The sequence below is a fragment of the Lissotriton helveticus genome, chromosome 5_1, assembly GCF_964261635.1.
Source record: "Lissotriton helveticus chromosome 5_1, aLisHel1.1, whole genome shotgun sequence".
Taxonomy (NCBI): Eukaryota; Metazoa; Chordata; class Amphibia; order Caudata; family Salamandridae; genus Lissotriton; species Lissotriton helveticus.
This window is the reverse complement of record NC_136065.1, coordinates 1,566,463,637-1,566,480,297: the sequence shown is the minus strand read 5'-3', so window position 1 is coordinate 1,566,480,297 and position 16,661 is coordinate 1,566,463,637. Positions and strand designations below refer to the sequence as shown.

Sequence of the window (16,661 nt, the reverse complement as noted above, 5' to 3'; positions counted from 1 at the left end):
GCCATCCAGACATCCACCTGCAGAATGTTGTGTTTAAACAGCACTCTAGCAGGATCCTGCCTCAGGCCTCTCAGCCCCCTCCCTTCCACCTTCATCAGGAGCCTAGCGACGAGGCCGGGAGTGCTGACCTGCTCACCAACAGTGTTCATGAAAACACAAACCGTGTGTTGCTAAGAACTCTGCTTAATTAAATGATCTTTAGTGGCAGGACTCGGAAAGGCAAAGCGCAGAATTTGGGGCCTCACAGGATGCAGGGGGTTGGAGCCCCTTAAAAAGAGCCACCACTGGACTCTACCCTGACCTGCAGCACCCATTGCTATTCTAGCACTGGACCTGCATTGTTATCACAACTCTTATTGCTGACCTTTATCCCCTCTTGCCATTTAGATACTGAGACCTACAAATATATATATATCAATGCACAGCAATCCTTACCTACTTGAGCTACAGAATCCCTTGCTATTCAAGAACTGAGGTTAACATAGAGCTCTGCAAATATCTTTTAATTATGTATTTTCTTTTATTCATCAGAACAACAACATCCAGTCCTTGCACATGGACACCTTCTGCAACAGCCGCGACCTGAGCCATATACGCCGTAGCCTAGAGGACATCCGCCTGGATGGGAATCCCATCAACCTCAGCAAGTTCAACAATGCCTACTTCTGCCTGCCACGGCTGCCTACTGGGCGCTACTACTGACCCATCCCATGGAAGAGATGTGGTGTAATGATTAAGCCATTAATTGTGGAATCAAGAGACCTGGACTATGTTCCCAATCCCCCCTTTGATTCCATTGTGTGATCCTGTGTAAAACACTCTATATCTTGACTCTGTGCCTTGGTTACTATACAAGTCAAGCCTTGGAGAGCTTAGATCCTGGATAAAGACCCGTATAATGCACCGTCTATCAGTTGACATCCAAGTTGGGTCTTCTCCATTTGGGAGGGCAGCCTACGAATGGTGGGGGGGGAGGCAACAGGAACAAACTTCCTTCTAATGGAAGGCGGAAGATGTGTATCCCATGTGCATTAGGGGAAGGCCTCCCTGTACAGTCAGCTGCATGGTCCTGACCTGGCCTCTCCTCACACAATGTGGCACGAGCCTGTTGTGCAGATGTTCATATCTGACTTCAGTTCACCTCATATAGCTTTGACTTTAGTTCACTGCCTCCTAATCATCTTTCTTGTCCAAGTCCTTCCATAAATGAGGCTAGTCCACCCCTCAAGACAGTTGCCTTCGGTCACTATGTGAGAAACATTCTAACTTACGGCATAAGTTATGAGATAGGCTCCTCCCTCCACCATAAACATTCTAACTTACGTCATGAGTTATGGGATAGACTTCTCCCTTCTCCATCACTATTCTTGTTTCTGTCTGCCAGGCAGAATTTCTGCTCTACGCCGCAGGACTTCATACTATGGCCATTCAATAGGAAACCCGCATCCAGTTCAGGCGGTCCTTCTCTCAACGACTCTATCATGAATACCATTGGTTAAAGGCATTCGCTCTGCTTCTTCTCTTGTAAATAACTGTGAACAATTGGGTCTCACCAGGGCACTGACATGCATTCCCAGTCAATATCCTCTCCCAGAAATGTTGAACAAATCATTGCACACGAGCCTGCAGAGAAATGCTCATATGTGGTTTCTCCTGACATACACTGGAAGAATCGATTCCACGGGTTCTACTCCTATGGCCTGCTCCTGAAATCTGTTCCCTTGCTGCATGCAAATTCTGCTTGGCCCCTTTGTATTTAGTGTCAACACAAGCTCATTCCCTGCTGGTTAAGGGTAATCCATATCAGGTTAATTTCTGAGACTGCATCCATTCCATGAGACTCCAAAATCCATTCACAGGTTAATCCTGTGAGGGGCTACTCTGAAAATGTTCCACTGTGTCAAAAGTACCCATCTTTGGTTCATACCTTCCTTGTGCCCATCATTTCAGACGTAGAACCCCATGTCCAGTTCTTCCTTTTCAGGGGATTATCCGTTCCACCAAGGCACAAATATTGGTTTCCCAATCTTCACCATCACTCAGGAAGAAACCATTCCACTTGGGGTCACAACGCAGGCCCTCTTGCTCTACTGGATTCTAATTGTTGCCAACCGCTCCAGATCGACTGGTCCTGCCCTGGATCCCTCAAGTGTGTGAACCCTTGCACCCCTTCACCAAGTGCCTGATGGATCTCTTTTCTTTCTACACCTTTGATTCTGTGACCCCCTTCTTGCCTTATTAATAAATAACTTGGTTTGATCTGTGTGATAGCACAGTGTCAAACCGACTGTCCCTCCTTCCTTGCAACTCGTATTCTCAGTGTTATAACATGTCAAAACTGGTGCCCTGAGTTAGTTTGATGGAAAGGTCAGGACGATGAGTGCAGTCATAGCAAGCATTGACAAAGCCAACAGTTCTCGGCAATCGAAGAGCTATTGGTGTTGTCAGTGACAATGGCTTTTAGCCATGTGTTGTGGAGTGGACGTATGTGCTGTGGAGTGGAATTATGTGGGTTGGATTGGAATTGTTTGATGTGGAATTGTGTGGCGTTGAGAAGAGTTATGTGTAGTGCAATTATGTGGCATGGTGTGCAGTGGAAGTATGAAGATAGTAATTATGTGGTAGTGAGTGAACTGGAATTATGTGGAGGGGTATTATGTGTCATGGAGTGTAATTATGTAGAGTGGTATTGTTTGTTGTGGAATGGCATGCGGTGGAGGGAATTATGTGGTATGGTGTTGAATTTTGTGGAATGATGTAGAATTCTATGGTGTGGATGAGATTATGTGGTGTGTAGTGGAATTGTGCTGTGGAGTAGAATTATATGGTTTGTTGTGGAATTATGTGGTGTGGAATGGAAATGCGTGGAGTTGAATTGTGTGGCATTGAACTGTGTGGCGTTGAGTGAAATTATGTTGTGGGAATTATGTGACATGGTGTGGATTGTTGATTTGTGGCATAGAGTGGATTAATGGGGGGTGTATTTATGTGGTATTGGGTAAAGTGTAATTATGTGGAGTACTTTTTTTTAAAAGGATTTAAATTCCATAAAGCTGAACATCGGTGTCCAACTCTTGTACGCTTGTTACTGGAATTCCTTGCTGTGGCTGTTTTTTTATTTTTATTGGAAATTCCAATACACACTTTCATACCAGAATAGCGAGACCAGTTGTAAAATGGTGTGCTCTCTTCAATTTTTCGTGACACTGCTCTACAAAGGGGGTGGGGGTGCTGAGCTGGCTGTACCAGTGGAGACTGATGTAAGGCTTTGTTGTGAAAGGTGTGCAGGTTTCTTTCTAGTCGAGCAGAGGCTCAATGCCACTTAGAACCCTCACAGCCAGTGTTGTGATTGTGACCTTGACTTACAAAGAATGCTGGACAACATTTATGGCCTGCTTTCATTTATTGCACACCCTCGTCTACAGTACGTAGCACAAATGGCCCAACAGGGAAGAGGCGTATTCAGATGGAGGGAAGGTTGAAATGTGCTTCATGGATGGCAGTTCATTCCGTAGAATAATAAAACTGGAACTGCGCCACCACAGTTGACTGACAATCAGACAATTAGGGAAAGAAATGGCTAATTGCAGGTTTAAACAAGGCGACAGGTATGGCTCATTTATTTTGGTGCTCTGATGCTACCAAAGCGCTTTACAAGCACCCAAACAAAGCCCAAAACTTCGGAGAGTGTCAAGTTTCACAACGACAGCTGCAGGCATTCCTTGGCAACCCTTCTAGCAGCCCATCTAGACAAGGAGGTGGTTTGGATTAATCAGCTGAGTGTCAACACTTCACATAATCCAGCTGATATCGGAAGTCAAATAAATAAATAAGGCGCGCATCAAATGCCATTAGCCCATGTAATAGGCAGAACAGTCAGAGCCGTTCCTGCCTGCTGATGATAAATTAATCCAGAGGGAAAATAATTCCTCAAATTCTTGCATAATAAGGCTCTGTGTTGTAGTTAATGCTTGCTGAAACCCAACTCCCGGCTCCTGAGTTCAGATCCAGTGGCTAACCATTCGGGATCACGCTTGCACTGCCGTACCCAGTGGGGAAGCAGATCTCCGATATGCCACAGAACGCTCCTTCTAGTGACCTGGTTAAGACCAGTTACTGCAGAGATCGGGACTCTAAACAGATGGGAGCTGGAGCTACCATGATTAAAGATGAGCATGCAAACAGCCCTCGCAAAGCTCTAAAAGTGTTTGCAAATGTAGATCATGCCACACACATCACGTAAAATATGATAAACTTTATAAAATAAATACTCAAATAGTATATTTCGGTTGCATTTGGAAACTTAGAGTTCGAGGCATGTGGGCTGCGGAATTCATATCGTAGCATAGATCGCCGCCTAGTGTTGGGTCCGGATGTTTGCAACTTGTTGTCTTGGAAGAGTCTTCGCAGCATCACGAGATAGGTGACTCCTCCCCTGGACTACAGTGCGCATGGGCATCTTCTCCATCTTCAGATTGTTTTTTCCCGCCATTAAGTTCGGATGTACTTCGACAGCTCCAACTTCGGGACCAAAGTTTTCCAACTTTCTAAGGCCAAAACCTTCTACATTCGACGGTATTGTTTCCGCTCGGTATCCCTCGACTCAACAACACTTCCACTTCTATCCGGTCGTCGACGCTGGCCGTTGGGCCTTTTCGACGCCACGTGGGCCTCCTGCTAATGGAAAGGACCCTGTTTAAAAAATGCCAAGAGTGTGGATTAAAATTTCCACACAGCGACAAGCATAGAGTAGGCAACAGGTGCCTATCTCCGGAGCACAACGAAGAACACTGTCCAGCTTGTGCTCTGTTCCGGTCAAAGAAAACTATCCGCAACCGAAGAGCTGCTCGACGCGAGATGCAGCGGCAGGCACCAGAACCGGACAACATTTTCGACGACGAACATGAACTCCTAGATGCGCAGGGCTCCGAAGATCTGGAAATAGTCACCGTAGAGGACCAATAGGACTCCGATGACCAGATCACACCGGGGCAAACCGTGAGTACCAAAGCCCCTCCCCCGCCTCCACCTCCACACAAGGCTCTGGTCAAAGCATCGCCTAAAAGTCTTAGCCGCAACCGAAATACCGCTTCAGAAACCCCGTCTTCCGTATCAGCTCCGAAGACCACACCCAAGCCTTCCAGTACCCCGGGAACAAGCAAAACAGTTCCCAAAGTGGCCAAAGACACTCAACCCAAAAAAGTCGTCGACCATAAAAAGGCCATCGACCCAAAGACGCCCGTCGACGCCAACAAGGTCGTCGATCCAAACAAGGCAGTCGACCCTAATTGGGTCGCTGATACAAAAAAGACCGTCAATCCCAAGAAGGTCATCGATCCGGGAAAGGGCGTCGACCCCAAGAAGGTCGTCGATCCGAAGACTGCCGTCGAGCCGAAGAAGGCCGTCAAGCCAAAAAAGGCAGTCGAGCCGAAAAAGGTCATCGAGCCGAGAAGGTCGTCGAGCCGAGGAAGGTCGTCGAGCCGAAGAAGGTCATCGACCCGAAGAAGGTCGTCGACCCGAAGAAGGCTGTCGAGCCGAAAAAAGCAGTCGAGCCAAAAAAGGCCGTCGAGACAAAGAAGGCTGCCCATCATACAAAAGACGTCCAGCCTAAACAGACACTCGACCCGAAAACAAAGAATAAAGACAAGCAGGCGACCGACCCAAAATCCTCGGCGCCGAAGCAACGGACAGTAGAGGAAGAGCTTTTCCATCCAGATCCAGTGTACCCAGAACAACTAAGACTGTATATAGACCCTGACACAGGACATATAACAGTCTACAATAAGAACAAAAGAAGACTGGACACTGAAGCCCCTTCTCCTGTTCCTACTTAGAAAAAGGACTTTGGCACATCCCCTTCAAGACCTTTCACACCTCCTCCTTTCACTCCTAACATGACTTACGTTCCATATTCTCCTCCACCTGTAGAATATGATGAGGAAGAAGACATGGGTGTAGATCCTCAGGATGACTTTATAGAACCTGACGATCAAGGAAACCCAGATGACACATAATGATCCTGATGACACAGACTATACACAACCCATACCTGATCCCTCTCCATACCCCACAAAGCCATCTTCTACTGACGACACTGTCTCTTTTAACCAACTAGTGGACAGAGCAGCTCAGTATCATGGCGTACACATGCACACTGACCCTATAGAAGAGGACTTTCTATATAACACCTTCCCAACATCAGAGAAGAGTGTATGTGTATTACCTATGCTAAAAGGAGTACTAAAACATGCACCAGACATCTTTAAAGACCCAGCCAGAGCGCGTGTCCTCAATCCCCCCGTTAATATCATATCTCAGCTACCACTAGACTCCCTGGTTGTATCCAATGCTAAGAAGAGAGCTAATTCGCAAACAACAGGTGATCCCCCCCCTCCTGACAAGGAGTCAAAGATTTTAGAAGCATCAGGGAAGAGAGTGGCCTCTCAGGCAGCAAACACCTGGAGGATTGCCAATACCCAAGCTCTCATAGCACGCTATGACAGAGCACATTATGACCAACTGGAGGGATTATTACAACACCTACCAGAACCCTATAAAGCCAAAGCAAACAACCTAATACAGGAAGGGAAATTCATCACTAATGCATCCATAAAATGCGCCCTGGATGTAGCTGATACAGCCGCTAGGTCTGTCAACACTAGTGTATTGCTACGCCGGCATGCCTGGCTCCGCATTTCGGATTTAAAAATGAAGTGCAATCTACCATACTCAATCAACCTATTAATCAGGATTTCTTATTTGGACCTGCAGTTGATACCATCTTAGAGAGATGAAAAAAGATACTGACACCTCTAAGTCCATGGGTGCACTTCAATTTCAACAATCCAGGCGCTCTTTTCGTCACTCCTCCTTTCGAGGCTCAGGCAGAGGCAACACATCCCAAACTTCAGCATTCAAGAGCACTACACAAGGCACCTTTAGTAGAGGCTCCAATAGAGGAGGTTATAGAGGGAACAATAACAAAGGCAGAGGACGTGGTAATAACAACACCCGAGCCTCTGCCGCCACCAAACAGTGACTTTTTCACACTCCCTCCAGACCACTTAACACCAGTCGGAGGCAGAATAACACAATTCCTACCTGTCTGGTACGCTATCACTATGGACAGGTGGGTGAGACAAATTATCCAGTATGGTTACTGCCTGGAACTCACTTCTACTCCACCCAACATACCACCCAAACACCGTCCAATGTCCAAAGAACACATCACACTGTTACAACAGGAGGTGCTATCCATAGAGGCAGTCCCATTACAACAGCAAGGGACAGGAGTATACTCTCTATACTTCCTCATTCCCAAAAAAGACGGCTCACTCAGACCAATATTAGACCTCAGACCTTTGAACCAATACATACTCAGATCATTTCCATATGATCACTCTACAACAGGTACTCCCACTACTCCAGCAAGGCGACTTCCTCGCCACATTAGACCTCAAGGATGCATACTTTCACATCCCCATACATCCAGCTCACAGGAGATACCTCAGGTTCACAATAGAGGGTCAGCACTATCAATTCAAAGTTCTCTCCTTCGGTGTAACTACAACAGCAAGGGTTTTTACAAAATGCCTAGCAGTAGTAGCGGCACACCTCAGAAGGCAACACATCCATGTGTTCCCCTACCTCGATGATTGGCTCATAAAAGCCAACTCATACGCACAGTGTGCTAGCCACACCTCACAAACAATTCAACTACTGCACAGTCTAGGAATTTCAATAAATTACCCAAAATCTCATCTACATCCCTCCAACCCTCCCACCTACAGCAATATCTGGGAGCAACAATAGACACCTCAGTAGCAAAAGCATATCCAACTCCAACCAGGATAGCCAACATACAATCTCTCATTCAAAAATTTCAGCCACAACACTCCCTACCAGCTCGAGTGTTCATGCAGCTTATAGGCATGATGGCCTCCTGCATATTCATCGTCTCTCATATTCGGCTTCAAATGCGCCCCTTACAGGAATGCCTAGCACACCAGTGGAACCAAGCTCAAGGACAACTAAAAGACCTAGTGTTGGTAGACAGTTGCACTTACCGCACTCTGCAGTGGTGGAACCCACAAAACCTTTCCAAGGGGCGACTGTTCCAGGAGCCGGTTCCACAGGTAGGTCTAACAGCGGACGCATCACTGACAGGTTGGGGAGCCCATCTCCATCAATATACAGTCCAAGGTCTCTGGACAGCCAAACAAAAGACACTACATATAAACCACTTAGAATTACTAGCATTATTCCTAGCAATGAGAGCCTTTCAAAAATACTTACGCAACAAGGCTGTGTTAATCCGGACGGACAACATGACAGCCATGTACTACATCCAGAAACAGGGAGGGACACACTCCCTACAACTGTCTCACCTAGCACAGAGCATATGGAAATGGGCAATTCCACAAAACATTTATCTCCTGGCAGAACACCTCCCAGGGATAGACAACCAGATAGCAGACCTACTAAGCCGACACAGTCAGCAAGTACACGAATGGGAGATTCATCCTCAAGTTCTCCAACCATTCTTCCAAAAGTGGGGACATCCAGACAAAGATCTGTTTGCCACAAACGAAAACTCAAAATGCCCGTTCTTCGCCGCCAGGTTCCCACACCCGTTGTCACAAGGCAATGCGATATGGATGAACTGGTCAGGCAGATTTGCGTACGCTTTTCCACCAACCCCAATGATTCCATTAGTGGCACGCAAACTAAGGCAACAGTCACTCACAATGATCCTGGTTGCTCCCACATGGGCAAGACAGCCATGGTACACGACGCTCCTAGAACTCTCAGTGGTGCCTCACCAAAGACTGCGCCTCTCGCCACAACTGCTAACACAGAACCATGGCGAAATCAGGCACCCAGATCCCAATCAGATGAACCTAGCGATCTGGCTCCTGAGGTCTTAGAGTTCGGATATCTAAACTTGCCTCCGGACTGTATGAACATTATCAAGGAAGCAAGGCGTCCCACTACCAGAGCATGCTATGCAGCTAAATGGAAAATATTTGTTATTTACTGTAATAATAACCAAATCAATCCACTGGATGCCTCCATCCAAAATTTAATATGTTACCTGCTACATCTTCAAAGATGTAATCTAGCATACTCATCCATAAGGCTACACCTTGCTGCTATTGCAGCATATCTTCAAAACAGACAACATGTGTCCCTATTCAGAATCCCACCTATCAAAGCTTTTATGGAAGGACTTAAAAGAATTATCCCTCCAAAGCATCCACCTTCTCCAGTCTGGAACTTAAACATAGTACTTACCAGACTCATGGGACCCCCCTTCAAACCACTTCATTCTTGTGAACTACAATTCTTAACATGGAAGGTGGCATTTTTAATTGCTATTACCTCCCTCAGGCGAGTGAGTGAGCTACAAGCACTAACCATTCAGGAACCTTTCATACAAATGGATGTATGACGTTACAACGCATACTTTTACAACGCCTACCTTTACATCGTAAGTTTTACAACGCATACCATTACAACGCATAATGCTTTTGGGCGCTGGATAGTGAATAGTTTAATTTACTATTCCAACTCCAGTCCCCGTGGATAGTAGGGAAGGTTATTGGATAGTAAATTAACCTATTCCCTATCCTAGAGCGCCCCCCCCAGAGCAATGCGTTGTAATAGTTTGCGTTGTAAAAGTTGCGTTGTAATGGTAGTTCGTTGTAAAAGTTTCGTTGTAAAGGTTGTATACCATACAAATACACCACAATAAAGTAGTGCTTCGTACAAACCCTAAATTTATGCCAAAAGTTATATCCACTTTCCACATCAATCAGTCCATAGAACTGCCAGTTTTCTTTCAAAACCCGCAATTCGTGGCTGAAAGAGCTCTTCACACACTAGACTTTAAAAGAGCCCTGTTATATTATGCTGACAGAACAAAATCATTCAGAAAGACAAAGCAGCTATTTGTCGCTTTTTCACCACAACATAAGGGTAATCCCATTTCCAAAGCAGGAATAGCCAGGTGGATAGTTAAATGCTTTCAAATATGCTATCAAAAAGCAAAGCACACTTTAATAGTTCCCTCAAAAGTACACTCAACGCGTAAAATGGGGGCATCCATGGCTTTCCTAGGAAATATTCCTCTAGAAGACATATGTAGGGCAGCTACATGGTCTACCATACACACTTTCACCAAACACTACTGTGTTGACGTGCAAGCTAAGCAACAAGCTGCTGTGGGCCAGGCTGCGCTTAAAACTCTTTTTCAAACCACTGCAGCTGATACAGGCGACCACCGCTAGAGGAGAAACTGCTATACAGTCTATGCTACGTTATGAATTCAGCAGCCCACATGCCTCGAACAGCAAATGCTACTTACCAGTATGCATCTGTTCTTGGCATGTAGGGCTGCTGACATTCATATACCCACCCTCCTCCCCGGTGCCTGTCACAGATGCATGGTTATCTTCCTTATATACATTTACATGATCATGTCTTACTTTCCTATACTCAATCTTTGCCACAATGGCGAAAAACAATCTGAAGATGTAGAAGAAGCCCATGCGCACTGTAGTCCAGGGGAGGAGTCACCTATCTCGTGATACTTCGAAGACTCTTCCAAGACAACAAGGTGCAAACATCCGGACCCAACACTAGGCGGCGATCTATGCTACGATATGAATGTCAGCAGCCCTACATGCCAAGAACAGATGCATATTTAGAAGTAGCATTTGCCTATTAATACGGTACATTAATAAGTTGGAGTGGGATTTTTTTATTGTGTTGTGTTTTCGGCTTACTATCAGTTTTGGTACTGACCAATGCTTTACACTTGTTTCTTTTGAGTTAGGCCTGACTGCTCTGTGCAACAGCTACCCAGAACTGAGCTAAAGTTTACATTAAAGTTACCTAACTTGGCCTAATACAGAATAGTGACATTATTACTGGCTGAGGTCTCACAACCACTCCAACTAATAACCCACGTTCTCACATCATGTAAAACATGTGGTAATGCCTCTTCAAAATGATATATTTATTTAACATGTGGACACTTCTCACCTTAGTACATCAGATTACATCAGTGCATTGCGAGACATTTATTATGAGTTATAGTTTTTAAACATGAATTTAGAAACATTGACTTCTTGCCTTCCCCATGACGACAATACCACTAATGTACCAAAAGACAAGTCTGCTGTCAAGTGAACCGTATGTGGCCTAGATTCTTATTACGTAGGAAACAAAATTATAATCTTGAATCAAATTGAAGAGGTGTTTATACAGCATATATCCTAAATTAATGTATTTGAAGGTGCTTGCATATGTGAAAAATAAGAAAAATGAGGATTGATTATATAAAATATTTGCACAGGATCAGGTAGGTCAAGCAGGGAAGCTAAAATATATTTCCATTTTCTGATTCCACATTGTGCAGATCAGCCACTAGATGGGTATCACTTTTTCTCTCCTTTGTATTACATCAAAGATAACTTCTTTGATTTTAATTTGTTAAGCATGCGATTAGAGCTTGGGTGAAAGGCAGAAGCCAAATAAAGCTCGGCACGATTTGGCTCAAGAGTCCAAGAGGACCTCGAGTTGAGCCATAGCCAGACATCTGACTGAAGCCGGGCTTGGGTTTTCTTTAGCTGGCCTAACTCTACGTAATATGTTCAGAGCTGCCATTTTTATAGAATAATTATTAGAAAATATATTGGTCATTCTCTGCAGTCCCGATATTTGTATTTGTTTTTTTTCTTTACTTGGGGTGGGGGGTAAGGTGTAGCGCAGCATTAAAAAGTTTGAAGACCATTGGTCTACTTGCTCACCGATGGAAAAAGTCCATTCTGGGATCTTTAGCATCCATCATGTCTCCGACATCTATGATTGATCCCTGTAATGTCTCCTGTGTATGTAGGTTTGTCTCCTAAATGGACTGGTGAGTACTGGAGTCCCTTGATTTTTGTGCTGCACAGGTTGTGGTCTTTTCTTATGCTGAGCTGGTAATGTCCTCCCCAAATATCTTTCAGCACATAGATAATCTCCAGTCTCGTTCCCATGAACTGGTGCATCTGATGAATGGTGGAGGTAGCCGGCCTAGTTTCTTGGTCTCTGTGCAGGTTTCCCCAGTCAAAATAAAAGCCATTTCTCCCATATTTTCCTGTATTTATTCCATCTCCCTTGACAACCAAAACTTCCTGAAAGGTGAAGGCATTTCTAAACTAAAGGCCACTCTAAACTGGCTGCAATGGGGCCAGTAGGGCAGGAAGCACACATAACATGGCCAGCTAGAGCAGAAAAGTGCTCTGCCTGGAGGACCTTCATCACTTTTGAAAACTTCAGCTCAGCTCCTTTGATCATCTCTGGCAGTCCAGTTTGGCCAGCACAGGAGGTTACATATGGGCCTCCTAATCAGCATTTTATTCATCATATCGATTTAACACGGAGCATGCCTTAGCATCAACCCAGGAGAGAAGATTACAAAAGCCAAGACTGGGATCTTTACATGGTTGACATGTTCTGCCCAGGCTGGGCCTAAGCCTAGAAGCCTTCAGAATTCCTTATTGATGACCACAGTAGAAGGGTGGCATACCTGCATGGACAAGGTGTTGGACTAGGGGTGACCTGATACAAGAGAAGAGAAGCCAAGGCACAGTTGATATGAAGGCCTGTTGTGAAGACAGTTCAAGGAACCAAGCCACCAAGGAGGCACAAGGTCACCCCAGCCAGCTGCCCAGGAAAAGTAAAAGAGACATCCGGGGAGGCGTTTCTCCATTCTCTTCACAAATCTCTATCCACACACACCACACCTGCATCCCCTGCATGTGTAATGGTTTCCAAGCAGGTTCCACAGGAGCGTCAGGAATCCGAAGAGTAATCCTCAGCCTTCCCCTACGGCCTTCCGACTCTATCAAACAATAGAGTATCGAAAGGCTCGCCAGGGGAAAACAGGGAAACAAAACAAGGAAAGGTTGGGGGAGAAATAATAGAGCTTGATGGTGGTCTTCTGGGTGGATGCGTGGCAACTCAGAGTGGATACTTGACAACGGGTAGGCTGGAAAGGAAGATAAGTATTACAGTCTATCTTTGCTAACCACAATATAAATCTACACCATGTCTATGATACATATATGACCACTACATACCACATTTGTTTGCTTGGACTGTAGAACTGATGAGTAGGATATAATGGGGTGTTCGTCTTGAGCTATTACAAAGATAACAAAAACAACAGTAAATAACTCCTTCTAAATCTGCGCAGGTGAGGGTAAAGTATCTAAAGTGTAAACTCTCACGCTGTATGTTCTAGGAGGATACTGGTAGAACATCCCATATTCCTGTAGATATGATTATGAGCAGGAGCCAATACTACAAATCTTGCATTGATATCTTGTAGTGTGTTTGTCTAGGGACCTGTATCGATACTCCAATTTCTGACCCTTGTCCGGTTATAAATCACTAATATCCATACAATGGCACAGAAACCCGTTTCATAAATAAGTCATAGCGCATGCTGTCACATTGAGCAAGCACTATTCCTCCAGCCCCCTAGAAAGCACACCGAGTTCTCTAAACAAACCAAGCCTCCAGCAAACCTGGAAAATCCCCGCTGCTATTGTTTTGATTTCGTTCGAGAACTCCTGTAAAGAATGTAAGAACGACCAGTTCTTAATGACATCTTTTATTGACGTCTTATGTCCATCCTTACGTCAAACCCGGCACCTTTCAGGTATAAATATACCGACGCTGCCCTAAGCAAAGACACAGTGGTGATGAGCTTGGAGCAGTGACTACTTGCCGGAGAGCCCATCTGATGCAGGAAGCCCACGGACGCTGCCCCTCCCTCCTGACGCGCTGAGAGAGACGCTGCCTTTTCTCCTGCCGAGAAATCCAGCTTCCAGCGTTTCCAACTTGCCCTTGCGGGTGATTGGGATACCGAGTCCTGAGACAGAGATACCAGCCCTCCTACCTTCTAAATCCCAGGTACTGAACTGACTAACCCCTTACAGAGAATTCTTGAGTCAGATTCTTGGCAAAACAAACTTAACTTAAACTGCTACTTACTTACTCCCTCCCACGTATTAGGCTTAGGTCAGGTACACCGGGGTAGGCATAGTTAGAAGCACCAGTTGAGTACGATTAGTCAATGTATATATGTATGTATATCTTTTATCCATTTTAAAGTATCATATGGCTAAGAAACCATATCAATGCTTTTACAGTATTATTTTATAATCCTGCTTTTACTGTATGCACTTTACTTAACCTTAAGTATTGCTACTGTAGCGATTCATTTCTCTTGTATGAGAAAAAGAGACTGATCAATAAATAACACCTTTTATTGAACACGCCCATCTCTTCTTTCTCTACAATCTGGTGGAACTAAGTATGCACGTACTGACTGAGTAAAATAGTTGTCTTTTGTTTTCACACGACTCTGGAGATATACTCTTGATTAGGGAGAGCAAAGTTGTCATGTTCTATGGTTGTCAGAAACTAAATCCCTTCTTGTCTATCCAGGGAGGTTAAACTCCTCCTCGCCTATTCGAGAAAGTTTCTAGTGAACTCTGAGCTAGCTGGCACACAAAACTTAAGTCTAATATCGTCATTAGAAGACCTAGTTAACCTCTGTCCTACGTCTATACTATTGAAGATATTATTCCAATGCGCAGAGCCTATTGGGATAATAGGAACTACACTACATGGCGCCCAACGGTTTGGTAAGGCGATAAAACGAACGCAAGACATTAGAGTAACTCAGTCGTGCTTTTCACACAGACCCTTTTTCCCATAAATACTCCAAAGACGTCTAGAGTGGGTAAAAGGTTAAAAATCCGCCAAACTTAGTAGGAGGAGACTCCTATGTATGGTTTTTTGGTTTATTCAACGTTGAAGGATACAGTGTTCCAAAATATTGTGCACCTAATTTTTGTTTCCGTGAAAACCTGATCTGCAACAAAAATCTTCTTGTCAGTAAAATGTCAGACAATGAAGAATATAGGGAGACAGCTAGAATAGCAGCTCAACTCCTAGCGGATGACACAAGTCTCCTACAGCAAGACCCGGATGCAATACTCATCCCGGTCAGCATAAGAAAAACTATAACTTTAAAACTTATAGAAAATGGACTGACATCGAGAGGTGGTACAGTCATATTTGTAATTGAGGCACATGAATATCGGCAGACAGAGGTATTCTATTCATGGATAAACTTTCCAGCAGCAAACGCTGTAACAAAGGAGTTCCACTATTACAAAACAGAGGAACCACTGGATGAGTACACTCCTTTCGAGGAGGTGGAAATCCCATTAAAATACCAAGAGCACCTGCTCTGGTTTAAAGGAGCCCTAAAACATAATGATCACATCACCAGGCTCGGTCCACTAGGTAGACCAGGAGCAACGTGGCCGGTTCTAGCCAGCTACATACCACATCCAGACATTGAAAAAATGTCAATACCAGAACTTTTAGTACAGCTAAAACAACTGATTAAAATACATAGACAATTAGTCCAGTATATAATGCGGACTTCAACAGTCCAACCAGCTATTAAAATTCCACAGCTGACCCCTCATCAGGGGAATACAAATAAGATCACACCACAGAACATACAGTCCTGTCTAGGTAAAGTACCCATTAAAAGGGAACAAATTCCATTCTGGTTAGCACAAAAAATCACTCAAATAGAGGCAGTATTTCCGGATACTACCCCTACTGAGAAACACAGAACTCTGACTATCTGTCTTCCAATGGGGATCGCACCACATGTGGAGGACTGTGACACTTGGGGTACGGTCTTTGCTTCCATTTACACAAAAACACATGGTGTTCCGTCCATGGCGGTAATACCAGAGGTGCTAAAACAAATTCAAAATGAATACGGTCCGGGATGAGTATTGCATCCGGGTCTTGCTGTAGGAGACTTGTGTCATCCGCTAGGAGTTGAGCTGCTATTCTAGCTGTCTCCCTATATTCTTCATTGTCTGACATTTTACTGACAAGAAGATTTTTGTTGCAGATCAGGTTTTCACGGAAACAAAAATTAGGTGCACAATATTTTGGAACACTGTATCCTTCAACGTTGAATAAACCAAAAAACCATACATAGGAGTCTCCTCCTACTAAGTTTGGCGGATTTTTAACCTTTTACCCACTCTAGACGTCTTTGGAGTATTTATGGGAAAAAGGGTCTGTGTGAAAAGCACGACTGAGTTACTCTAATGTCTTGCGTTTGTTTTATCGCCTTACCAAACCGTTGGGCGCCATGTAGTGTAGTTCCTATTATCCCAATAGGCTCTGAGCATTGGAATAATATCTTCAATAGTATAGACGTAGGACAGAGGTTAACTAGGTCTTCTAATGACGATATTAGACTTAAGTTTTGTGTGCCAGCTAGCTCAGAGTTCACTAGAAACTTTCTCGAATAGGCGAGGAGGAGTTTAACCTCCCTGGATAGACAAGAAGGGATTTAGTTTCTGACAACCATAGAACATGACAACTTTGCTCTCCCTAATCAAGAGTATATCTCCAGAGTCGTGTGAAAACAAAAGACAACTATTTTACTCAGTCAGTACGTGCATACTTAGTTCCACCAGATTGTAGAGAAAGAAGAGATGGGCGTGTTCAATAAAAGGTGTTATTTATTGATCAGTCTCTTTTTCTCATACAAGAGAAAT

At 44.4% G+C, this 16,661-nt stretch overlaps 1 protein-coding gene across 4 annotated transcripts in view; it reads left to right on the top strand.

Annotated features, from left to right (window-relative positions):
• Positions 1-2,300, top strand: part of OPTC (opticin) — a 72,166-nt gene extending 69,866 nt beyond the window's left edge. For all 4 annotated transcript variants that reach the window (XM_078644687.1, XM_078644688.1, XM_078644691.1 and 1 more), the window contains exon 7: positions 532-2,300. In XM_078644687.1, coding sequence (XP_078500813.1) covers positions 532-702 — 171 coding nt within the window. In that variant the 3' untranslated portion in view covers positions 703-2,300. The remainder of the gene's footprint in view (positions 1-531) is intronic.
• Positions 2,301-16,661: the final 14,361 nt, after the last annotated feature.